Source organism: Rhinolophus sinicus, linkage group LG09 (genome assembly GCF_036562045.2).
Source record: "Rhinolophus sinicus isolate RSC01 linkage group LG09, ASM3656204v1, whole genome shotgun sequence".
NCBI classification, from domain to species: domain Eukaryota; kingdom Metazoa; phylum Chordata; class Mammalia; order Chiroptera; family Rhinolophidae; genus Rhinolophus; species Rhinolophus sinicus.
In genome coordinates, this window is record NC_133758.1 from 106,648,609 (window position 1) to 106,675,740 (window position 27,132).

The following is a 27,132-nucleotide window of genomic DNA, read 5'->3' on the forward strand; positions in this document are numbered from 1 at the left end:
ACCTTCCCCAGAAAGAGACTCTAAAGGCACAGGGCGGAATTAATTCCCACCATGTGCTTTTTCTCTGTGTACTTATCTCCATGCGTCATCCTCCTTTGAAGCAAAAGACTCATTAATCCAATTCAAACTGCCAACATCAGTAAATCCTTTGCCTCAGCATTTAAATGCCAATACCAATTAGACACCAACAGCAACTTAACTATTGATACGATCTTCCCTACATTCAGGAAATCCAGCCAGCATTAATTCCAACACTCCTTCATCAATTCTAATTTGCTCAGTGCAAAGAAATGAGGTAATGTGCTGGCCACACCGATGATTCATCCAACTGGATTGAAATCACTCCACAGGCAAATAAGAAAAGACAAACTGAGTTGCAATCCACCAAACCTGAAGGATGTCTTCACCAAGGCTTCGGGGCTGTCAAGTGGAGGCAATTCATCGGCGAGGATTTCTTCCGGTGGTCGGGGGTCATGGACAATCATTGGCCGTGGTTTCTCCTTGACATTCTCTGTGAGCCCGTCGATGAGAGAGTTCCACAGACAGTTCTGCGACATAGACCCTGAGACATAAGGGAACAAAAGATATGCGGGTGAGTTACCAACCAACTCCATGGCCTGCCTTGCCCGACTCAGCATTTTCCAAAGCATTAACAGAGAAATTTCTACACGCCCATGATCTCCACCAAAAGCAGAGGACCCCCAAAGGATATTGGTCAGGCAATTTACGGAGTAGCCGGAGATTTTTCAATTTACATGTAGCAACAGGCTAACGCTCTAAATATTTTGACTTACAGTTAAGTATTATGGATACTATATATCCTGTCTCGTTCAGTGGCGATCAACTTCTGATAGGGCTGTAGGTATTTACTTGTATATTTGTTCAGCAGCTGGAAGGACTACCTTTTAGAGAATAACACAAATTCAATACAAAGGACTACCATTTTAGAGAATCGTAAGGATGTTCAGACACAAGTCTGCCCTATGCATTCAGCTCGCCTAAGGCCCAGGGTTTCAAGACTCCATTCTGTGGAGTCACCCACCTCAAAGAGGGCCCAACTCTAAGGAGAACTCACAATAGACAGGTTCATTCTCCTGGAAAATCAAAACGCAAGGAAAATTACACTGCGTGTTTATGGATATCCTGCCCTACAAACACTTCAAACATATAAGATGAACGTCAAAGGCAGACACGAAATAAATATGATGTCACACACACAAAAAAAAAAAATGGGCCTGATCAGCCAGGTAACCAAGGTCGATATCAACAGTGATAAGTTACATTGATATTATGTACCTTTGATATGATGAAAACGGCACTTTACCTCTGTGGTCTTCCTCCCCAAAACATATAACCCCAGTGTATTAAACATGTTTCTAACTTCTGTAAATGTGATGCTTTAACATCTGCCATACATGCATATCCCAGACAGGCCTTGTTCTGGACAATACAATAATAACCTGAGTCACCTGGCCTTGTCCTCCTGCCTCCCTCATCTCCTGCCTCCTCCCTTCCCTCAACTCTTCAGGAAGAGTCTTCCTCCCAGGGGCATGCTTTTCAAATACAAACTACAGAGCCCACACTCCCAACCTAGCTTACACTCCCTTACCTAGTGTTCACATGCCAGACCACTATCTACCTGCTCCCATCACACCAGGGTAGGTACTAGACAACTAGGGACAGCCCCCTTTGCCCCAGAGCCACTGAAATTATTCCAACTCGCCAATCCTAAGTGGGCTCAGCCTGCCTTGCCCGTTCCTTCCTGCAGAAACCACAATAAAGACTCTTGTTCACGGTCCTCACCCCCACCGCCTAACTCGTGTTTCTCAGAATTGCTTCCTTGGTGTGATGTGTACCCCCTCTTTTGGGATCCGTGAATATTAACAATCTTTTCATTGGCAGTCATCCCCTCATCTGGTGGCCTTGCCATACCTAAATAATAATAAAACCTACTAAAACAACCAATCCAGTCACGGGGAAAACATCAGACAAATCCAATCCCAACTGAGGGACATTCTGCAAAACACCCAACCAGTACTCCTCAAAACGGCCAAGGTTATCAAAAAAAAAAAAGAAAAAGAAAAGAAAAGAAAAGGAAAGGAAAGGAAAGGAAAGGAAAGGAAAGGAAAGGAAAGGAAAGGAAAGGAAAGGAAAGGAAAGGAAAGGAAAGGAAAGGAAAGGAAAGGAAAGGAAAGGAAAGGAAAGAAAGAAAGAAAGAAAGAAAGAAAGAAAGAAAGAAAGAAAGAAAGAAAGTCTAAAACACTGTCACAGGCTAGGGGAACCTAAGAAGGCATGATGACTAAATGTAATGTGGAATCCTGATGGGGTCTTGAAACTTAGAAAGAACGTTAGGTAAAAAACAAAAAGAAACAAACAAACAAAAGAAGAAAAAAAACAACTAAGGAAATTTGAATAACTGTGTACTTTAGTTAAGAACAATGTCTCAACATTGGTTCACAGATTGTGACAAATATACCATATATTTGTCAATGAGGGGGCAAACTGGGTAGGGGGTAAATGGGAACTCTGTATTATTTTTGCCAATTTTCTGTAAATCTAAAACTGTTCTAAAATTAAAAACTATTATAAAAATACAAATCGATAAATAGTAAATAAAATAATAAAAATAAAGAAGTAAATAGTTATTATAAAAGAAGTCTATGAGCCTTCTTTGAGCAAGGCCATTACCAATACCCAATTAACATTGGCTTGTGCCGGTTACGTCCTCCCAGAGGAAAGAAAGCCTTTCTCTTTGCACAAAATAGGGACAGGTCGCCAAGCCATGCAGGGGAGTACCTTTTCCTAATTCACACAAAAACTCTTTATGGGGCATGAGGAGGTCTGCCTGGAGGGTAAGGAGTAGTGTCGGCTGACACACATGCGTGTGGTAGGTGGGTAGAAAATAGATTTGCATGCACATGCAGATGCCTCCCCAAGACCCTGATGAGCCGCCTGCAACCCACAACAGAAGAAACACCCTGGTTTGCTGTGCCTGAAGGACAGCTTTGGTGTTAAGATCAAAAGAACTTCACACACAAAGGGGGGAACCTCACGAGGACACCCAAGGGTTAGCAAACAACTCTTTTAAACACCATGGTCATGACTGACCCCATGGGGGTGGCCCACATCCAAAGTGCTTTTCTGGCAATCAAGAGAAAATTAAAGCACCTTAGTGGCAGGAAACAGACCCCTCCAACTCCTGAAATGCAAGGCAGCTTTTGTGTTGTTGTTTTTTTAAGTATTAAACATATATCTTAATAAGGTCTGATCCTATTAGCAGAGGTCTGGTTTTATGTTAACGAAGGTCTGTTCTATGTTAGTTAAGGTCTGTTCTAGAAGGAAGAACAAGCAGCAGTCTGTTTTTTTAAATTTGATCTAAGTGAAGGCCTTACAATAAACTCCCTGCCCATTTTCCTTTATTCTTTCATTTATTCATTCAGCAGACACATAGTAATTCCCTCAATATTCCAGGTTCTATTCTGGACTCTAGAAATAGAAAGATGGATGAGAATGTTTCCCTTGGGAACTAGTCAACTCATAAGCAATCACAATAAATAGGCAATGTGCCATAAAAGGAACAAATAAAGTACTTTAGGAGGCACAGCAGGGCTCACCCACTCCACCTCAGGGCCCTGGGGAAAGCTACACAGACAGCGTGACATCTAATATGGGCCTAAAGCAGGTCTTCAGCAGATGGGGAAGAGAGAGAAGAACGTCCAGTGCAAACAGCACGTGCAAAGGCCCAGAGGCATAACAAAGCAGCTTGTTAAGGCTGGAGCAAAGTGAGAGGGGGCAGAGATAAGGCCAAGGGTTGGTTGGGCCAGTTGTAAAGTGCCTTAAATCCAATGCTAATCATTTTAGAATTTCTTCTGTAGGCAAAAAAGAACTAAAGGTTTTTAAGCAAGGTTGTGGTGACATGACCATATCTGTGTTTCAGAAAGGAAACCGGCATGCTGTAGAGTAGTGAACCTGTGAGGGACAGTGGGGTGATATGAAGGGGTCCATGATCCATTTTATCTGTAGACAGAATAACAAAGTCTTACATATATATGACTATGTTTTAAGTCTATAGAGGTGTGATTAATAAACTACAAATTCATGCACATAACAGCTTTTTCAGTACTTTCTCAGTCAGCAAATCAGAAGGGTCACGTGACCTAAGCTATCTCTCCGTTGGGGTCCCAAGTGGACAGATGATAACAGCTCCAGAAGTGGTACCAACAGCTACAAAGATACACTGGCAAGTTTCAAAGAAGACTGGTAAAAGCTACAAATAGGATTCACTCAACATTCATTCCCAACTCTCTTTTCATTTGCCTTCTACTTCCAAAAAGGCTAGAAAACAATATACTCAATTTTCCAGCCTCCCTTACTGCTGTGGCTAACAATGTTATAATCTTGGCCGATGAAAAGGAGGTGGAAATTCCTGGGGCTAGTATCTCTTTTTGAATAAGAAAGTAAAGTTTTGACAGGAGAAAACCATTTTTGCTTTTAAGTGTGGCCTTTCCCTTTGTTACCCCTTGCCTTTCTGTCTTCTTCCTGGTGGAAGTAGGGCATAGTGTAAGAGCTATAGCAGCTGTCTTGTAACCACGGGGTGGCAAGCATTATAACAAAAGCCTACATCTTGCATATGGAAAAGTGGAGAGGAAGAAAGAACCTGGGTCCCTGACAGCACAGTTGAATAGCATCCTTGGTCTCCCCTATCTCCAGATTTCTTGATGTGAGACATACAAATACCTACTTATTACATTCTTAGGTCTTTGGTTGTTTGTAGCCAAAAGCATTCCTAAATGCTACACGTATGCTCATCACATAATATAAAGGTGTTCCCCATATCCAAATGGTACCATCTGTACGCACTAGGAATTGATATTTCAATAAATCCTTCAGTCTTCTCATGAAAGACATAATTATATTGCATACTTCTCTCATGTTAAAATTATAAACTTGTTAACTGTGAACAGTTAAAACACACCACAATTTTTATAAGCGATTTTGGCATCTCTTCCCTTTTTTTAATATTCTGGGAAAGTCAAAAAATGGAAATGGCCACGTTTCTCTTAACCTTTGAGAGCCCAGAGAACAATTACTCTCATGGGATCATTGGTGATTTGTTGTTTTTTTAACTTTAAAGGGGGGCAGTCTTTGCCCAAGAAAATGTTGAGAACCAGCAATACAGTTATCCATCCTGCAGCTGGAAGGTGTACGTGAGCCTAGAACTGAGGTGAGCAGCTAGAAGGCGTATCAGCCACGAGAAAATGACGGGTCTGGGAACGGCCAGTGATAATGAAAGGGTAGTGTTAGGAGATAAGCGAGTTCATCAGATTTGGTAGCTGAAGACAGAGAAGGGAGAAGTGTCAAGATGGATTAAGGTTGCTATGAGGCAGCCAGGTAGACTGTGATGCCGTTAGAAAATCCTGGGGACAGGGCAGCTTATGGGCCCATAGTTGAACCGTGTTCTGAAAAGCTACATTTCAAGATAGAAAATATAGACAAAGATCCTCTCCATATTCATGAAGAGGAAGCATGCAGATGAGAAATACATGATTCAAATGAGAACACTGTATTTCAATAAACACTTTTATCATGACTAAGATAAAAAAAATTTCACAGCATGATAAAGTGAAAAAAATTATCCTTCTCACCGAACCCAAGTAATAAGAAAACTAAAATAATAATAAATGTTTTAAAGAAAATCTATCAAATCTCCAGGTCTGTTCTGGAATGTTCCAGCCAGTTATCTGATTTGATAAAAGCCATAATTAAGTAAAACTTGGGCTCCATCCGGGAGAATTTAATTATAACAGCTCATTAGTGAGGTCTCACCTATGACCTGGCCCTAAGGCACAAACCCCAGAGAGATCCAGAAAGCTGGTATAACGTAGGGCATTGTGAAAAGATTTTTGCTTATTTCTGTTTCCATCTCTTTCAGAAGGTAAATTATTGACAACGTCTGCTTTAGGTGAACAACACAACACAAAATGCAAAGTCTTAAGAATATTGGATATGCCTGGAGGATGAATTCACTGAAACATTCCAATCATCAACAGAAGTGGATTTATGTTTGTGTCCCCAATACTCTAATACAATGCTGAGCACTTCAGAGCTCTGTGCTGGATGCTTCAAGACATACAGAAACCTTTATTACTACGCCATCCCTGCCTTAAAGAAGCTTTGGAGAGGTAGAAAAAAAACACAAGGAAGCTACTGACTGGTTCAAACTAGGGCCAGTTTTTGGAAAAATTAGTCACTTTTTCCCTACCCCTCATTCCCATCCTCTCCATTAAGATCGTCAAGAAAAATGGTTAAAGACTTGGAAATGGGCAAAGTTTGGAGGGTATCCTATCTAGTCACCCATCTTGGTTACCTCATTATTCATTATCTTGGAGTTATGTTACAGGTCTGTAAATTGGAGAAAACTGAGAGTAATGCAAATGATCCTTGTTTATAGAAACGTAAATTGTATTCAATGGAATACAATTAGATATCACCTTGTAGATACTGATGAACGTTGCCAGTTTTACATCTGTTTAGCAAATTCACTTCAGTCTTCCTGATGGACTTGTATATTTGTCTGCTCACTGGATTCTCCTTCAACCCAGCTGTAACATCTTACTGGTTTCTTCATCAATTAATTAATGAGTTAAATAAGTTGTTTGACACATATTCACTGTGTATTTGTATGAATTTTTTAAAATTATCCTTTAGAAATATCAAACTTCTCATGCTGTTCACAATCAACATCTGCTATTTCCCCTTTTCTCCTATTATTAGCGTAGCCATATCTAGTGGCGCAAAGTAATGACCTTCTTTATCCCTGATATCTCTCCTTGATTTGAAGTCTGCTCTGTTTGAAATTAATATAGCTAGCTACTCTTGCTTTCTTTTAAATTAGTTTCAGCCTGGTATATTTTTCTCCATTAATTCACTTTTAATCTATGAGTCTTCTTTAAAGTGGGTTTCTTGTAGGCAACTATAGTTGGGTCTTGTTTTCTGATCCACTCTCACAATCTGTCTTTTAATTGGTGTACTTAATCCATTAACATCCAAATAATTCTTGATATAATTGGATTAATATCTACCATATTCATTACTGTTTTCTATTTGTTGCTCTTGTTTTTTGTTTCTATTTTTGTCTTGTTTCTATTGTTTTTCTGCCTGTTGTGGTTTTAATCCAGCACGTGATACGATTCAATTGTCTCTGTTAGCATATTGGTTATAGCTCTTTTATTATTTTTACTTTTTTTTTAGTGCTTACCCTAGAGTTCACAATACACATTGACAGCTAATCCAAGGCCACTTTCAAATAACACTATACCACTTCACAGGCAGTGTGACTACCGGATAATAACAAAACAATCCTAATTCCTCCCTCCCATTGCTCATATCATTGCTGTCAGAGATCTTCAAAGGAGCTGTGGGTGGTGCTCAGAAGTATCCCCTTGAGGAATGGAAGAGGGAGCATTTACCTGTAGGCTCTGATACCTCAAGGGAGGATATTAATTCCCTAACCTTTCTGGGTCTACTACAAATGACTGTGGGGCAGTTCCCACATCATCAGAGAATCCCTAGGACAAAAATCAAGAGAAAGCAGGACAGCTAGAGCTTAAAAAGTGAGCCAAGAGGATGTGAAGCTGGGGTCAAGGTGTATGCGACATATAGTTTCCACACAGTTTTTGTGCCCTAGAAAATACAACCAGAATCCCATCTGCTATTCATTCCTGCCTTAGGAGGATCACAACAGCCCCGTGTGGCTCATCCCAACTCAATTTGATGTGAGCCTTTGGGGGTACTCTCCGCTTTGAACTCTGAGGGAGGGGGAAGGAAACCTTCCTCTGATGCTCCACAAACGTGGGCAGAGCACTCTCCAGGGACACTGAAATGGTGAGTTCTGACAAAATGAAAAGTAAAAATTCCCCTGCTCTGATTTATTTTAAGGTGATTTTGAAAGCATGAAATGCTTCTGACTAAATAGAAGCAAAAATATGTAAACAGATAGAGTCACACAGGTCTCTCTCAATAAAATCTAAAACCCCATGAGGGAAATCACAGATAAGCTAAGCCTTCAGGGCACCAAAAATAATGTGACTCAGGTGCAGGAAATGAGCAACTCCATTCAGCCTGCTCTACCTCCTCTGCTCTGCCCACGCCCCTCCCTTCCCCACCCCAGCCGTCCTCTCTCCTTTGACTTGTTCCTGACTCTCATTCAATGCCTAATACATTGTCCTTTCCTGTTATCTCTGTCCCTGCCATAAATCCTCTCCCTTCTCTTGACAAAGACAACTTCTCGTGGACTCTATGAGCCCTCCAGATTGATTCTAAATCTTCCAGGGTCATAAACTCCCGTAGCGGCATCCATACCACTGAGCTTATTAAGAGAATAAGCGCTCGGATTTGGATGGAACAAACATTTGTTCAGTACTTGTTATGTGTTAGGCATTGTCATGATGCCTTCTTCGCCTGTGTTACCTTATTTAATCATCAAATCAACCCTTTGAAGTCAGTATTATGGAAACATTATTGAACACTGGGACATTAAGCCTCCAAGAGATCAGATAGCACGGATCATAGAGTTAGAAAATAACATATTGCTCTGACTCCAAATTCTTTCTCCTGATCCAGGGCTCAGGGTGATACGTCACGCCATTTGTACTTTCTAGATGACAAACATACACATAGTGTAGCTCAAGAAGAATGTTCCACATTTTCCACTACGAAACACGCATCTTTTTACATACGAAATAAAATACACCCTATCTGCTACTAGGGGGAGCCTTGACATTGCTTAGTCCTCTTGCATGAAAGCAGTTTGCAGCTTCCTTTAAAGAAGGAAGTTCAGGCTGCAGGGGGAGATGAATAATGCAAGGCGAGTTTAATGGGTTGAGAAAAGACAAGAAAGCAAGAAAATGAGATGAGAAAAATCTGAATCCGAAATAACTACAGAATCATTTTGAAATGTGTCTGATGGCGGCAGTCTGATAGACTGCTGGCAGGAGGCGCCCAAGGTGTTGAGGTAATCCCATTTAAATCTGACAAGTGATTTATCAACCTGGCTCCTGATTTAAAGAAAAAAAAAATACACAAAGATGATGCTGGCTCAAGGCTGACAAGGTAGAATCCTGCAAAGCACAGAGGAAAGAAGAGAATTAATTCTCCAGAAAAGTTTTGTGGTGTTTTGTTTTGTTTTGTTTTGTTTGTTTTATTTTGTTTTTTTTAATTCTTGGAAACCATCAATGGTTCTCAAAACATCTGTGACATGGGTTTGTAGATATCCTCTCCTTCTGGGAGGATAAGACTCCTAAAATTCCCAGTAGGTAGGAAAATTGGGCTGTGGTATAAAGGTCAGGAACGAACCTAAATAAAAACCAGATGGAGAGTTTTATTCTCACTAAAATAAAACAAAAATGATAGAAAAAAATTAAAGATCAATAATGTTTTGAATATATTTAAATCACTCCCATAGGCCCTGTTCTGTTCTTTTTGATTTAGTAATTCTTAGTTTTAGAAACTTTTCAGAAATTCTGTCTCCTGCAATTTCAAAAAGTTTTAAAATTTTAACTCTATTTAAGATATCACACACACCAAGCAGTTGGGGAGGATGGTAGGTTCCCTATGGTAATGTAAGAATACAACTTGATTTGTGATAACATATTCTAAATTCTCAAATATGTTAGAGGTTGTTTCCGATTTTGTTTTGTTTTGTTTTTCTGGGTTTTATTTTGGATTTAACTCTAGTTTAATGACTCTGGGATGCAAAAAGATTCATACAAAGCTTGTTTTCCAAAAGGCAAGGCACGTAGGTCTCCCGAGGTTTCACTCACTGGCTACCTGGGCTGCCGAGTAAATTCAGCAGAAAGAACCAAGAGTAAGACAGACATTCCTATCCAAACAGCTGGTTAGCACATTAAGATACACATAACCCAAGCCTAAAGAGTAAGCAGGAGCAAGGGTGCCTGACCTGCTGCAGAGCAATGTCTTGTGTCTGTTGTACGCAATTGGTGGGGCACAGCCCCTACATAGTTTTCAAAGTCTATTTACAAATTCATCAGTGGATCACCATGTAGTGAGACCATCAATTCCAACAGGAAGGGTCTCAATTACCCTTCGACATACATCAAAAGAATGAGTCTGTTCATCAGAGTAATGATATATAGACAAGACTAAAGGCAGGCTGTTTTGAAGAACTGTGACAGCTTTCATTTAGTATGCTAATTAAAAGAGCGGCCCATCTATTAAGAGTGAAATCTACTTGACAGACACTCTAACGGTGAGTGTAAGTTACATACTGAAGAGTGAGCAGAATTGTTTTTTAAGTTTTTCATCATTTAGACTTTCACTAATTCACACACCACCTCCCCCATCACTAAGTGAAAATTTTTCACCGCACAACTACCTATGCTAATGTCTGCAAAGCATGCAAAATCCAAGTCTTACCATCTGCTGGATGATTCATAGCATTCCTTTGGGAAGTTCCAGGACTGATTTTCAACCTCATTATAAAAACTTGGTGGGAGTGAATTCAGTAATATAGTATGTATGAAAGTGCTCTGAGCATTTGGAAGAACGTGCCACATTCATCCGAGACATGTCTGAATGGTATGTGTACTGTGATCAAAAATAAAAGTATTTGAAAGCAATTGCTTGGAGATTTGGAGTTTTGATCAAGAGTTCCAGAAAAACAGTGGCTTCTGGGTAATATATTAGTCACGGATAAGAGCTCTTTCTAATTTTGGCCCAAACTAACATTGCTGGTAATAAAATAAAGATAATAGATTATTTATTAATGGTAAACTCCTTTAGGGAAAGAACTGTGACTTATTCATTTTTACACTCCTGCACCCAAAATGTCCTTTCAAGGTTACCTCTTTTATATGCTTCTAAGACACCTACTTCTGAGGCTGTAGAAACCACATTAAACACTTAGATGAATATCTTATCAGTCTTTTCTTCCTACCATGTGCTTCAGTTGTATTTTGCATGGGTTTTCTTCAGCTTCTCACCCAATTGGCTTCACATGTTGACCTCCCTTTCTATCTTGATTAGGGAACCTCGCTTCATACAATTTACTGACCTGGAAACTAGTTTGGCAATTCTTTCAGAGGTTCAAAGGGTTGCAGCTTCAAACGTGAGATTTCAGCAGAGTCTCCAGGACTGCACGACATAGCTCAGCCTGCAGGGTGATGCCCCCGACAGTTGCACATTTCACAGCCTACAAGATTGTATGTGTCCACCCTGCGCTTCAACCTAAGGCTTGGCCAAGGCCTAAAGCACACCATGGCAGGAACCACCGCAACACCTTCATCCACCTGCCTATCCAGGGAGGGGGGTTAGGCATAGTGCTTAGCACACAGTAGGTGCTCAATAAATATTTGTTGAAAGGAAGGTATCATGGGAAGTTGTGACTGGTAAAACATGGGAGTCCCACAAGTTAAAATGCATCTGACTTCTTCTATTCTAAAATAAATGAGTATGAATCTCTAAGAACTGTCCAGGGGATGAGTTGGTTTTCTCTCTTTGTTTGGAGTTGTTCTGGAACAGGTCTATTCACTCTGTTTTCAGCCCAATTGATCAAACATTTATTGAACACTTACACACAGTTTCTGCTTGTAAGGAACTCAAAATCTAGGAGGGAGACACTCATTAAAGAGATATTTATAATACAGTGTGAAGGAAGTAATATAAGCGTATAGAAATATATAGATGAGAAACAAAGGAGGGAGTGATAAGTTTGTCCTGGGGGTCAGGTCAGGCTTTATAGAAAAGGTGGCCTCTGACCAGAGTTTTCAAAGACGAATGGGTTTGCTTGGTGATCAGCAGAAGGAGAGAACATTTCAAGCAGAGGGAACTAGTTTTGTTCTTCTGGGACCTAAATGATGACTTAGAACAACAGAAGAGGTCAGCTGGGACCAGATTTTGAAGGGTTTTGTGTGCAAAGGACTTTGGCTTTATTCTGGGGGCCATCAGAAGTCACTGAAGGTTTGTGTGTTTCATTCAACTTTTCATTTTGAGAAAATTATAAACTCACGTGCACTTGTAAGAAATAACACAAAGATCCCACATATCCTTTACCTAGTTGCCCGCAATGGTAACAATTTGGGAACACTGTAATACAATATTCCAACCAGGATATTGATGCCAAGCATCGCCCTCACAAGATCCTGCACGTGGTCTTTTAGAGCCACACCCCCTTCCCTCCCACCCCACTCCCTCCTTAATTCCTGACAACCACTAATCTGTTCTCCATTTCTATAATTTTGTCATTTCAAGAATACCATATACATGGAATCATACAGTAGAGAACCTTTCGAGATTGGCTTTTTCACTCACCATAATTCTCTGGAGATACATTGGGGTTGCTGCCTGTATCAATAGGTTGTTCTTTGTATTGTCAAGTAGTGTATCCCATGGCATGAATGTGACACAGTTTGTTTCACCATGCACTGGATAAATACATCTGGGTTGTTTCCGATTTGGGGCAATTAGGAATAAAGCTTCTGTAAATATTCACATACAGAGTTTTTTAAATTGTAGTAAAATACACATCACATTAAATTCACCATCGTAACCATTTTTAAGTGTTTGGTTCAGTGGCATTAAGTACATTCACATCGTTATACCACCATCCAACTCCAGAACTCTTTCCATCTTGCAAAACTGTGCTGTGTACCCATTAAACTATATTCCTGCCTCCTCTCAGCCCCTGGCAACCATAGAGACTTTCTGTCTCTATGATTTTGACTACTCTAGGTACCTCATAAAAGTAGAATCGTATAATATTTGTCTTTCTGAGACTGGCTTATTCCACTTAGCATAATGCCCTCAAGGTTCATCCATGTTGTAGCATGTGTAAGAATTTCCTTCCTTTTTAATGTTGAATAATATTCCATGGTATGTGTATACCACATTCTGTTTACCCATTTATCCATTGAGGGACTCTTGAGTTGCTTCTACCTTTTGGCTATTGCGAATAATGCTGCTATGAACATGAGTGTACAAGTATCTGTTCAAGCCCCAACTTTCAATTTTTGGAGGTATTGCCCCAGAAGTGGAATTGCTGGATAAAGGGGTAATTATATTTTCAATTTCTTGAGGAACTATCAAACTGGTTTCCATGGTGGCTGCACCATTTTATATTCCCACCAACAGTGCACAAGGGTTCCAATTTCTCCAAATCCTTGCCAACATTTTTATATCTTTTGGTTTTTCTTTTTATATTAACCATCTTAATAGGTGTGAGGTCGCAGGTACAGGTTTCTGTGTGAATATAAGTCTTCGCTTCCGTGGGAGAAATGCTCAGGGGTGTAATTGCTGGGTCATATGGTAGCTGCATGTTTAGGTTTTTTTGTTGTTGTTGTTTTGGCCAAACTTTATAGAATATTTGTTTGTCTGCATCCTTGCCAGGATTTGGTGTGATCACTATTTTTTTTATTTTAGCCACTTTGATAGGTGTGTCTTAGTATCTCATTGTGCTTTTAATTTGCATTTTTTAATGGCTAGTGAAATTGAACATCTTCTCAAGTGCTTGTTTCTCACCTGTTTATCTTCTTTGGTAAAATGTATGTCCATGTCTTTTGACCATACTCTGAATGGACTGTTTATTTTTCACTTTCCAGTTCTGAGAATTCTTTATATATTGTAGATAGCAGCATTACATGCAAATATTTTTCCCACTCTGTACCTTATCTTTTCAACCTCTTAATGGGATCTTTGACAGAACAAAGGTTTTTAATACTGGTGAAGTCCAATTTATCAATTTTTTTCCTTTTGTGGATCATGCTTCTGGTGGCAACTCTTTCTTTCCTAGCCCTATATTCCAAAGCTTTTCTCCTTTTATTTTCCTCTAAAAGTTTTGTAGTGTTACATTTTATATTTAAGTCCATAATCCATTTTGAGTCCATTTTTATATAAAGCTTGAAGCTTAGGTTGAGGTTCATATGTTTGCCTATCAATGTCCAAATGCTCCAGCACCAGATGTTGAAAACTCTCTACTACCTCCATTGAATCGCGTTTGCACCTTTGTCAAAAATCAGTTGGGCATATTTGTGTATGTCTATTTCTGGCTTCTCTGTTCTGTTCCATTGATCTATATTTTCACCAGTACCTCATAGTCTTTACTACTGTAGCTATGCATTAAGTTTTGAAATTGAATAGACTGGTTCCTTATACTTTATTCTTCTTTTTCAAAATCATTTTAGCTATTCTAGTTCCTTTGGCTTTCAATATAAATTTTAAAATATCAAATAGACTGAGTTCTCAGTTTGTTTGCTTTCAGCTTGTCATTATATTATCTCAAGGTCTTAGGGTTCTAATTCTCTATTTGTTGCACTCATTGACTCTTGCTTGTCGTGATGAATTGCTGTCCCCTATGGATTTTTTTTTTTTTTTTTTTTTAGTTTTGACTGTGAGCTTATATTTAGTGGGTCTTGTTTTCTCTCTGAGAATACCTTATAACTTGAGCTGTATTTCAGAAGATTTTTTCATATGAGTCTGCCATGTTTTTCTATTTGATTATGAGAGAACCAATTTTGATTAATTTCTTAGTTTGAAAGAGTTCCTAAACCATGCAGGTAGTTTCAGTTGCCCAGGGGATACTTTTCTCCAAGAGCCAGAAGAGGCAAGCAAGTTTCCCTGTTACCTCCCTATGCTTACAAACGTGCAGTTGACTCTTGAACAACATGGGTTTGAACTATGTGAGTCCACTTATACAGGAAATTTTTTCAATAAGTACCTGTACTGTTTTCAATCCTCATTGTGAGTCCGTGAATGCAGAAGGCCAACTGTATGCATATCTACATCACTTTATGTAAGGGATTTAAGTATCCATGGATTTTGGTATCTGTGAGGGGTCCTGGAACAATCCCCTGTAGATACTGAGGGTAGTTAAATTCTGGAGGAGCCAAAGTTATACACAAATTTTTCATCTGCATGGGAATTGGCACCCCTAACCCCCGTGTTATTCAAGGGTCAACTGTGTTTTGTTTTGCAGATCGCTGTTTCATTAAAAATGTAGCCCTTTGCTCCAGTCATCTATTGCTACATAACAAGTCAACCCCAAGTTAGTGTCTTCAAACAACAACCATTTATTTTGCTCCCAGACCTGCACTTTGGAAAGGTCCCAGTGGTGGGCTCTCCAAATGGTGTCTATTTCCTCATTGCATGATGACCGTGTTCCCAGAACAAGCATCCCAACAGGCCCCAGGTGGAAGATGCATTATCTTTGATAACCTAACTTTCCAAGTCAACTAGTATTGTTTCTGCCACAGTGACAAGCTATGCAGATTGAAGGGGAGAGAACATAGGTTTCACACCTCAGTAGGAGGTTTGTCAACATCACACTACAATAAGAGCACTTGGGGTGGGAAATACAGTTGCAAACATGTTTGAAAAAGGCCATCTTCCATATGTTTTAAGAGTCCAAATTCAGGCATAAGTCTCAACTCCTCACCTGGTACAGCCCAAGACCTCAACTGCTTTTCCCATGTGGATGGTAAGACATATGTTACTAGATCCCATGGACTTAGCAGCACCTCGCCCACACAGTATACCTGCAGAGTCAGCAGGCGTGTTTACAGCTTGCTGTACTGATATTAAATCCGTCCTTCATTTCTGCCACCTGCAGAATCCCCTTTCTTTATTGCAAGTTTAACTATGCACTTTAAAGTCATTTTTAAAATATTTTACTCAGCGTTTCTACGTGCTTATAAAAAAAAAAACAACAATGGGAGAGTTTTCAGGTTATCCTAGCCCACCTTTCGCAGGTACCAGAAACTTCATCCTAACCTTATTCAAAGGAGTACACGTGAGAGGGACTTTCTAGGCAATAGCCAACCCCTGCCTTCCATGTCCTCCTTGAGGTCCCATTACACGCAAAAAAATTTTAATCGTAGTTTTAAATATACGCGTATAACATGTAGCAAGGAGTACATATCTGTAATTATCTCAACGGGCTGGACCACAATTCCCATTAAAGAGGAAGAAATTAGTCTACATGTAGGAAAGAACAAATAAGTTGAAGGTAGAGGTGAGATGCTGCGGGGAAAGGCATCATCAGACACCAACACATCTAGTGTGACGATCAATCTGTCCTGCATGAGAAATGGAGGAGTGTCCTTTAATTCCTAAAGGGAAGTGGAAGGAAAGGGTGAAGAATGGAGGAGGGCAGAGAGAGGAAGATCAAGGGGTGGTAGTACAGGAGCTGCACGAGCAACGTGGTCTTTAAAAAAATTATTGGTGGTGGACGGATGAAAGGGCTGTGGAGAAGAAAACGACGAATTAAAATGGTCTGCATGCAATTGCACGTTGTGATCTCTCTTGGACATCCCTAGTCTTTGATCAAGTTCTGCTTTGACCAATGGCCTTTGGTTACTCCAGAAGAAGAGAAAAAGAAGGGGCTTTGTCCCATGTCTGAGTCTATGTCAGAGGAGATATGAAGATTGTTGGGAGCATATAGAGGGAAACAATCCACAGAGGTAGGAAGGCAAAGCAAGAAGAATATTAGGTCATCCCAGGTATTCGCAGAAACAGTGAGGACTGTTCTGAACTTCCAAAGGACACACAATAGCGATTTGAGACTATTTACCTAGATCTCAATGGACCAAGAGCCTCCAGCTGACATCTGGGTTACATATCATCCACAAGCTCCTAAAAGCTACTTACAGTATCGTCAGAGAGTCCACTGGTGGACCAATGGCTAACATATTGGGGACGAAGTACTATAGCAGACGTATTCAAAGACTGGATCACATACACTCAAAAAGGGAAAAATAGAGCGAGTTTCAGTCCCCAAACACACACACACACACACACTCCAGTCCTTCACTGTGACCATGACCACCAATGCTTTCCAGGCCAAGGTGAGTTTTCCCCCCTGGATGGGTTCCTGAAGAGGGATTCCTGAAGAGAACTCATGACCCCCCGACAGGGATGCCATAGAGAGGATTCAAGTTTCCATGAGGTAGGCGAGCTTTGGACTAGATCATTTTTAAATTCTAGTCTAACTTGAAATTTTTCAAATCTATGATAATGGGTTGATATCTCTGTTTACTGAACCAAGCAGATGTGCTTGACTGATAACAATTGTATTGGACGAAAGCAGGGGAGAAAAGAAGTAAGGCCAAGCGGAAGCGCCCCTTGTGGCCAGGCAGATAAATCTTGGGTGAGCAGAAGTTGGGGAGTAATTGTGATTCTGAAGCACAAATATGTCATGAGAAAAACTAGACTTTGAGGACGATGGTACATGAGGATGGTGGGGGGTGATTTGGAGCAAGCAAAGAAGCTAGTGGGCCAGCCAACCAGCTCTTATAAGAAAACCTTGTTGTGGGAGGGTAGAGGCCAGGACCAGGTAGAAGACCCCAGAAAGACAAGGGATTAGATTCAAGAGCTGGTACAGAGCGGTGTCAGTTACAAGAGTTGAGTCCCATAATTACCATCAGCCCCACCCCCCAAGCTCCTCCAACAGAAATAACATGAAAATAATATACCATTCTTCAATAAGGACAATTAACGTTTGCTCTGACTTCTGCATATGCAATTATAAGTGATTATAGAAAGCTGCTCATTGTATTATTGTGTGGTGTATAAGTAAATAAAAACACTGTACTGCTCTGTGTTATGGCTGCTGCCTCTACTTCCACCACCGCCATCACAACTAGCTCGTCGGTTCTCAGACTTTGCTGTGCATCCAAGACAATTTGCTAAAACATAGATTGCAGGGACCCACCCTCAAGAATTACTGATTTGGCAGATCTGGTAAGGGATCCAAGTACTTGTATTTCTAACAAGTTCCCAGGGACCGTACTTTGAAGACCACTGAGCTAGATTGCTGCCCCTGAGCTCTTCATACATGGAAATTCCAGAACTGCCATTGTTGAAGATAATTTTCTACGGTAACACATGGGAATTGAAGATGGTCAGTCCTTGGGTATTGTTGAGGTGGAACCTAAGGCTCTACATAGGATCTGAACATTTTAGAAATAGTTAGAGTTGCTTAAGACAAATCAGAAAATCTCCAGACGCAGTTCCTGCCCTGCCCTGGGCCCTTTACATGACTCTGGCGCACCCATAGTACATGCCTCTGAGAACACTGAATATCCAGCCAGCAGCCACAGCCACTGCTCGTGGCTCTTCTCAGCCCTTTCTCCCACCCATCGTATCTTCTCCTTCCTCTCATCATCCTGGTTCCATAGCCCACCCACCCCCAACTCAAGCTCCTAATGCTGCAACAGACCCTCCTAGCTGGGACAGGCCCTTAAGGCAGTTCTCTGACTGGACTCCAGCACTCTGTCAGACATGATTTTGAGTTTGCCCTGGGGTTGCACAATGGGCATCACCATGTACGAGGTGCTGGCTCACCTCCACCCCAACCCCAACACTCACCCTCACTGTACGTCCCTGTCTGTCCCCGCCCAACTCTGTCCAGGTCATTCACCCAGATGATACACCCAGTACAAAAATACTAGGTGATCTCCCTTGGCTTTGTCGTCCATCGACCCAATTACTCCTCTTATAGCTCTTCAGTAGGATACTGTTTCCCACACTATCTGGATTTTTAGCTCCCAAAGCAAAAGAGGTCAAATTAGGCTCCATTTTCTTACTGCTTTTAATACCTTTATTTTCTTTTCAACCACTACCCTTCGCAGGGGAGAAATTATTCTCTCCTCAGTTAGGGAAGCAATCAACACTTCAGTTGCCCACTACACAAGCTTTGGGGCCAACGCCTTCCTCCGCAAGGTCTCTCCCAGTCCCTGGACTGTCCATAAAAGCTCTGTGCTTTGCACTGACTGAAGCCTCTTTTGTCTCGTGGAGTAGAGGTTCACACCAAATTCTGGGCTTTGCCTGCCACCCTGTGGCCATATCTGGACACTACACACGGCCTCGAAAAATTGTATTGCTTTTTTTTTTTCTGAGATAAAATTGACATAAAATTCAATTAGTTGCAGGTGTACAACATAATGATTCGATATTTGTATATATTGAAAAATGATCCACAGTAACACCGCACTATATCTAGTCAACATCCATCACCACCATAGTTATAAATCTTTTTCTTGTGATGAGAACTTGTAAGATCTACTCTCTCAGCCACTTTCAGGTATATCATACGGCATTATTAACATTAGTCATGATGTTGTACTTATTTTATAATCCATAAGTTTTGTTTTCGTCTTTTAGGTTCCACATATAGTGAGCTCATATGGTATTTGTCTTTCTCCGTCTGACATTGTACCTAGCATCGTGAACATGGATGGTCTTTGAAGGCTTTGGGTGCTTTTGTTAAGATTAGACATTATCATCTCTACTTCTTAACTCCCACTCACTCCCCAAGCCTCATTTACTGCTTGTCCCTTCCAGAAGGCCTCCTTGAACCCACTCCCAGCCAGACCGGATGTGGTCTCCGCCACCAGGCTCACACAGCTCCTGTGCCCATCTCCAGCATTTCCCTCCACACGTCTCCATCTCCCTGATTGGACTGTGAGCTCTTTGAAGACAAACTTACTCATCGGTGTGTTTCCAGAGCCAGGCACCGAGAAGTCTTCAAAATATATGTGGAAGGGAGGGAGGGAGGGCGGGAGGGACGGAGTGAAGGAGGGAGAGAGGGAGGGTGGGAAGGAGAGAGGACTCAGAGTACTGATACATGACAACCACCGATACTTACTGAGCTCTCACGATGTGCAGCCGTTGTACTTTATATTATTTATCCCAGGTTATGAGGACCACTGTCCCCCTTAGGGGTCCCAGCCTCTTCCAGCGACTGAAGGTTTAATGCCTGGCCTATCCCAGGCCTCCTAGACCTTGGTGCTTCATATCAGCTAAAGCCAACATCTGTTCCCATTTGTAAAATGGAGACACCAGGAGGCTGATGTGAGCACTCCTGTCAGAAAGCTTTGCACGTAGAACCCACATGAGGTGCTGTACCGGCTCGCCCTGCCCGCTGCACGAGCGGGGAAGCCCCGCACTCAGGAGCTCCAGCCCCAGGACAGCTGGCCGCATGATGGGTGCCATTCCGAACCATGTGTTGGTCCCAAGCCAATGTACATCTTAGAGTCAGGGTCACTTAACCCCACGGTCTCCTACACTGTCATGCTACTATAGGTTTCTGAGGGGAAGATAATATTCTCCACTTCCTTTGAATCCCAAACCCCTCCCTCCCGCCTTCTCCTTCTGCGCCCTCACTCCTAGGAGAATGACTTCTTAGCTACTCTATGCCCCCAAGGTTGTTTCATAGAGGCTCTGATTAAGGTCAAGCTGTCCAAAACCCACTGCTAAGCCTGAAATGATGGGGGCAGGGGTGGGGAACAGTCCCCTGATAAGATGCAGGGTCTCACAGGACTCACTCCATAAGATCGATCACCACAACACTGCCATTTGAAGGCACATCAAGTGTCTCCAGTCTAAAGGTGACAGGACAGGAACTGAGCTTGACCTACGGGCTTTGGTACTGATTTCTTTGAGGAAGGTACAATGGTTCTGGGTGGTGGTATCAGCCACATAGAGACACGGTACCAAGAAGAAAGCCAAGTGCGGGGCTGCATTGCAGAAGCGCCCTTCTTCAGAAATGGACCAGAATGAGGCTGGCAAAGTGGGTAAACCAGCTGGCCGCGGTGGGATCAGAAACCAGTCCTTGGAAAAACGAAATGTTTCCGTGACTCCTACACTCTACTTCCCTCTGGTTCTCCCTTAGGGTTTCCTAGTACAATTATTACAGAATCTCTGTTGCAATATGGGGAAGCCAAGAAAAATACATACATTCAAAATCTATATAGAAATGAGCAGCATGTTACAGAAGCATCAGGAATCAAGATGTAAGAATCCCAAAGGGAAGGAAAACGTTGGGATTACTTGGGTGGGGGGCACTGGGCCAGCCCCTTCCTTCCCTCCCTAAGCTCCTTTCTACTGATCACCCCCCCCCCACCCTCCCACCCCACCCCCAGTGGATCCAGTTTTCACAGCTTTTCCAGCCTGCACTCTTGCTTCCCACTCCCATTGGCGTACTTCCATGTTGGGCAATGCACACAGTCAGGACTTTACATGTCCGGTTGATGCAAAAATGAGAAAATATTATTCTACTTCATCTTCCAGTCTCCAGGGGGGAAAAAAAGTCTATCATACAAATCCGTGCAATCTTCCCAAACTGAACATTTTAGTCACACCATACCAAGTGAAGTGAGTCTCAGTCAGATGAGCCTACATTATGAATTATTATTTCCTTCCTAAAAGCCACCTAATTTTTTCCCTCTAGTGTTTGCTACAAAAAGATTTAGGAGCTAATGTTCCATCTGACTTCTTTCCAGAATATTGTACTAAAGTCAGAAAATATTTTTTCCTTTGTTTTTTCGTTGTTGTTTGTTTGTTTGTTTTTTCAGAATCAGCCCAACTTAACTGGTTTACCACTGATTACTTTTCTCCTAAATAGATATCCCAACCCTTCACTTATCTTCTACTGATAAGCTTTCAAGTGACACATTATCTTCCCAACTTAGTCACACAATTTAGAAGTTATATAAGCCATTTACAAGAGAAGTTACCCTCTTCTCTCTGTGACCACACTGTGGTCACTTCTCTCGTGACCACACGAGGTTTCATTCTGGCTTTCTGGTGAAAGGGCCCCATCCCCCTCTGACATTGTGTGAGGCGCGTCGGAAGGCCAGGAATTCCCACGGAGATGCTCAGAGCTCAGAGCACCTGGCGTGATCGGGTTGCCATTCCAGCTTATTAATCTGCCTGCTCAGGAGATGAAGAAATAAAGGTACTAAAAGCATAATTGTTATCCTCCTTGAGCTGTGGGATGAAGTACTTATTTTGGAAATAATGATTCCAGGTAGGAGGGCAGTGAAAATTGGGGCCTTTGAGAAGCGAGTGTTTTATAACACAGTTTCTAAAATGTGAGCACTTAAGGCTCTTTCATTATCATATATTATTACTGTTCTATAAAAATCGTTTCTAGGAATCAATCCCAAAGAGTTGAAGCCTCCCCAAAAGGCACTAGAAGGCAGAATTTAGAAGAAGCTCTATAAATGGAGAAACAATAGGTTCAACCGTATAAATAGAGAAACGATTCGTATGAAGATTTGCTATGGTAATGTCCATCCTCAAGGCGTGACTGACCCTATGTGAACAACCTATGTGACCCTATGTGAGCGGCCACTTGCATAGCTCTTCTCATGCCATGATTTCAAAAGAAAGCACCTTTTTTAAAAGGAGAAGAGATGGGTATGAAGTTCCTGTTTTTCAGATGGGAAAGCTGAGGCCCAGAAAGGATACATAAAGTGACTTTACGTGAAAGCCAGCGAGTAGTGATGGCACTGAGGGGGCGGGGGTTGGGGTGGGGAGAGAATCCCTCCGTTTTGATTGACAGCTCCATCATTGCCCCACAGGAGGCCCAGCCAGCCTGGGGAGTATGTCCACCCCACCCTGCTCAGTCTCTGGTATTTCCTCGCCCCATTGGGATCCCGGTTTCCATTAACCTGCTCCGTAAGTTGCTGAGCACACCAGCACAGAAAACGTAGAAAGGCTTTTGACTCCTGCTCTCCCATTAGGATCAAGACCCTGGGACAAAGGAATCAAGTGAAATTCATGGGGAGCTCCAAGGCCCTAGCGAATACCCCTGTGCCAAAGGCAAACTATTCCATCTATCTGAGCTTCACAATGTCACGTAACTCTGGTAAAGCCCTTGGACCTAGCCCACAGTCCACTTTGGGTGGCGATGATGCTTTCACAGCCCATGGGCCTTGACAACTAGAAGCAGTGCACATATTCAATTACTCTGTCTTCATAAAAAGCCCACCCCACCGCAGGGCACAGTGAGGGGTTCCCCAGGGCAGTGACTCCCAGATGTGTACAGAAATCACCTGAGGACTTATTAAAATGCAGCTTCTGATTCAGCAGGTCTGGGGAGAGCCTGGGGCCCCCAGGTGATGTCTCTTCTGCTCCTGGAACCACACTGCAAGTAGCAAAGCCTAGAGCAGTTTGATAAACCACAGTTCTCAGAACTGAACAGGCAAGTGGTAATGAATAGATCACACACACACCCCACCCCTTTGATGGGGCCCAAATGGCATATTAACCCATTGAAGACATTTCCTATATTACTCTTTTTTGACAGTGTTTTACTGACACCTGGCAGGATTACAGGGGTGAACCACGCAAGCAAGGCAAAAGTCCTCTCTGCAGGGAGCCCAAGAAAGGAGTGAAACAAGATTTACTCACTGGAGAAGCGGGCAAGGGGTCTGGCAGTCTTGTCTCCAGCTTCATTTGCAACTGGAAAAAAAACAGAAGAAGATGCATTTAAGAACAAGGCATGTGTATGCACAGAATATGCCCAACCTATAGCTAACTCTCTGCATGATTTAACAGGAGCTCTAGTTTAAGAGTCTTTGTAAGAGAATAAAACCAACTTTGCTCCCTCGCTCTCGGTATTTCCAATGTTGCTCTCAATGCCTAAATGAGGTCAAATGCCTTGATTGATTTGATTCGAACATCTGAATAAAACTGGAGAGGACCTAAGCCATATCAACTTCACTATTCCTGGAGGACTTCACTGGCTTGCATCCACTTAGCAAGAGGCCTGCACGCCTGGCTTCTGAGCCGGGGGACCTCCGTTCTTCTGCCTCAAGCTTCCTCTCATCAGACTGTCCCTCAACACGCAAAGGCACCCCAACCGCCTGACGTAAGTCCAACTTGCCAAATGAACAGGGGCAAAGCCAAGGCATGGATGTAAGAAGATAAAAAGGTTGCCTTTTATTAATAAGTATATTTAGATTTAGACTCTAACAAACAGGGGGCTTCAAAATGAGGGGATCAGGAAATTTTTCAGAAAACCTTACCCCTAATGCTTCTCAGAATAGTGTACCCTCCTCTGAAAAGGCCCTCCATCATTTTACCATATCAATAGAGTCCTCATCGATAGCCCCTAAATTTATGACCACTATCTTTGTGATTTAAACAGACATCAATTATCAGGTAGAAATACAAATTTCACTCACTGTAAATATCACTTTTAAAGCCCATCACGATAATAACGTGGCTGTTTCATATATACAGTCAACAGGCTGTACAGTATTTGTGATCGCCTTGAGTGAACGCCCAAAGCAATCAGTTGGAAAATCTGTTCATTTCAGTTTAGAAAAAACATTCAATAAACAGGCAAAATAAAGGAGGTTGCTCATGTCATCATTAATGTATGAGAAATGGCAGCAGCAGGACAAAAGAAACAACTGCTTCATAAGCGTATTACAGCATTTTGCAAAAAACGGAAAGAGTCAAAAAATTCCTTTCACCCTCTCACAGATGAAAATGTTTTTAAATTTATGACATATGGACAATGTTTTAAAAATTAATGGATTCAATCTCAGTCTATTTCTGTACTTCTGTTATTTGCATTGTCCCACGGTCCCCACTCTCTTTGTACATGACAAACTTTGTAGAAAATGACCAGCAGGGGGAGGTGATACTGCATCCTGTTCCCATGATCTCTCACACCCCAGCAATTGAAAAAGACAGACAGACAGACAGACAGGCTTGGGGGAGGGAAGAAGGAGGGAGTGCTAGTTTCAGTACAGACTTGAGTTTCTCCAGCCTTAAGTCCAAATTGTTTCCTCTTTAGACACCACAGACCTCTAAAGACAGAAAAAGAGCAAGGATTTGTTTCCAAACGATTTGCTGCAGAAATGGATAAGCTGCTTCTCAAGTGGTATTACACAGCTTATTGCCATTGCTGAGAACACCAGCAACCACTAAAATGTTCAACTTGGAGAGCGCACGTTTTCCCTGTGGGAGGCCCGAGGTGCAGTGACCCATTATTCATGCAGCAGTGGCTGCTTCCTCACTCCGGGGCTCTTTCCTCCTCTCCCTCCACCCTATCCAAGGATGGGAATTGCTGACCCGGATCCACGTCATGCCAGGAGAGGCAGGAATCAAGGTCCAGGCCAGTGGAGTACCAGGAGAGTTGTCTCCACTCAGAAGGAATTTGAACCCTCTACCAGCATTATTTTCCTAGACGCAGACCCAATGCCACACTTCCTGTTAAAACGTCTCCAGTGATGTCCCAACACCTACAAGCTACAATCCAGCTAATTTGGCCTCGTACAGAGAACTGGGCCCCACTTATTCTTCTCAGCTCACAAAATCTCCTAGTGCATCCTCCTTTGCCAGCAACACGCTCTAAACTGACAGTTCCCAAACGTGCCCTACGCACTCTCCTCCTCCCTAATATGGCTCCTGCTGCCCCCTCTCCCAGTTACCTGTCCCCACGGCTTCACCTGGCCAACTCTTACTCATCCTTTCGGATCCAAGTGGAGCCATCCATTTCTGAAAAGCTTCCCTGGTTCCCACCACACCTTCTCCATCCAGAGATCTCTGCCCATTGCCTGAGTCCCCCTCCAGACCAGCAGTTCTCAAACTTCAGCAGCCATCGGCACCACCAGAAAGGTTTGTTAAAATGTTCTGATTCAGTGGGTCTGGGCTGAGGCCCCAAAATCTGCATTCCCAGCAAGTTCCCAGGTGAGCCACTGAGGATGCCTGTTCTTCGGACCCTATTTGGAGAACAGCTGCTCTCAACAATAAGCTACCCCACCAAGGCAAGGGTCGTAACTTCTCACCATCTTCCCAGTCTTTCCAGCAGTGACTGGCACACAGAACAACGCATGCACTCAGTATTTTCAGAGCTGAATGAAGGAGACTGACTCCATCCCAACTGCCAAGACAGCTCAGTAGACCGGGACCTCAGACTGGCTTCCAGAGGACTGGACAAAGCCCAGCTGTGTTTCATTTGGCTTCACAATTTTTAATGTTTAAGCAATGAGTCCTCTTCACAATTTTTAATGTTTAAGCAATGATTCGGATTCACTCAATCAGAATCCCTACAAGTGGGGATTCTAATTGTTAATCAACTGCCTCAAACACTACACTCATGTTTGAGAAATAGCATTCTAAATAGTGTTCCCCTGGTATGTGTGTTGTGTATTTCCCCCCTTCCCTTCACCCCCACCAAAAAAAAAAACTGGCCAGAAACAAATCTTGAAGTAAGGACTTGCCGTGGAGACCAGTGGGAGGGAGGCAGGTGAGACAGGAAGTCAACTCAGAACAATGGGCATCTGGACCCCAGGCAAAGAAGGCAGGTCTGATGTCTCAACTAGGCCACAAATAATCCAGGCCAGGGGCGCCGGATGGCTCAGCTGGTTAGAGCAGGAGGTCTCAACAACAACGTTGCCGGTTCAATTCCCGCACGGGATGGTGGGCTGTGCCCCCTGCAACTAAAGATTGAAAATGGCAACTGGACTTGGAGCTGAGCTGCACCCTCCACAACTAGATTGAAGGACAACGACTTGGAGCTGATGGGCCCTGGAGAAACACACTGCTCCCCAATATTCCCCAATAAAAAATTAAACAAAAAAACAACCCAGGCCATCAGAACAGGACAGGGGAGGGTGGTGTGGTGGTGCCTGCAGGTGCACTCTGCTTTGTAACCAAAACTAGCACCAAAAACACTGCCACCCTTGTTTTGAAAGCCCTAGCACCTGGCGAGTGTAAACGCAGCTGGGATGTTAGGTGCCAGGGCAAACACACAGTGAGCAGGCTGGTGCGAGGCAGAGCCTGGCTTCCTGTAAGGCAATCTGCCCAATGCACTGGCTGCCTGCTGCTTTGCCACAGCTCTGGGGCTGGCCCAGGGACCCTCCCAAGGTGAGGAGGGAAGCCTGGTTACTGGAAAACCAGGCACAAGGGACTCTCAGAGAAGAAAGGCTTGGAATGAGAGTCCAGACATCTTCTTAGTTACAATAGAAGGTAAAGCTCAGAACTGCTCACAGATGTTCAGCCTCACCCCACCTTGCCTTCAACTTGCAAAGACCTGAGCCAGGAGAACTAGACAGAATGCTGAGGAGAAAGGGACTTGGTTCAAGATCATGGACTACCTGTGCTTAGTGGTGACCTTCTAAGGAAGGCCTTCCACAAGCATCTGATTGAGGTTACAGGTCCCAACTCCCCTCTTCCTCTGCCCCTCCCCTGCTCTATTCCTCCCACAACACTTACCACGTTCTCACATGCTCTGTACTTTAGTCATTGGGTTTATTTCCTTTCTCCATCCGCAGACCCCAGACAAGCATGGATTCTCTGCCAATGAAAAAACGACTATATTCC

The 27,132-nt window shown here is 42.6% G+C and overlaps 1 protein-coding gene across 10 annotated transcripts in view; it reads right to left on the minus strand.

Moving 5' to 3' along the window:
• The window catches only part of PDE1C (phosphodiesterase 1C), a 485,518-nt gene that overhangs the window by 327,742 nt on the left and 130,644 nt on the right, over positions 1-27,132 (minus strand). For 9 of the 10 annotated variants that reach the window (XM_074340964.1, XM_074340965.1, XM_074340969.1 and 6 more), the window contains 2 exons: positions 23,206-23,256; positions 391-562 (listed from right to left, as the gene is read on the minus strand). In XM_074340964.1, coding sequence (XP_074197065.1) covers positions 391-562; positions 23,206-23,256 — 223 coding nt within the window. Of the gene's footprint in view, positions 1-390; positions 563-10,434; positions 10,585-23,205; positions 23,257-27,132 lie in introns of those variants that run through there. The other variant, XM_074340970.1, reaches the window with a different exon arrangement.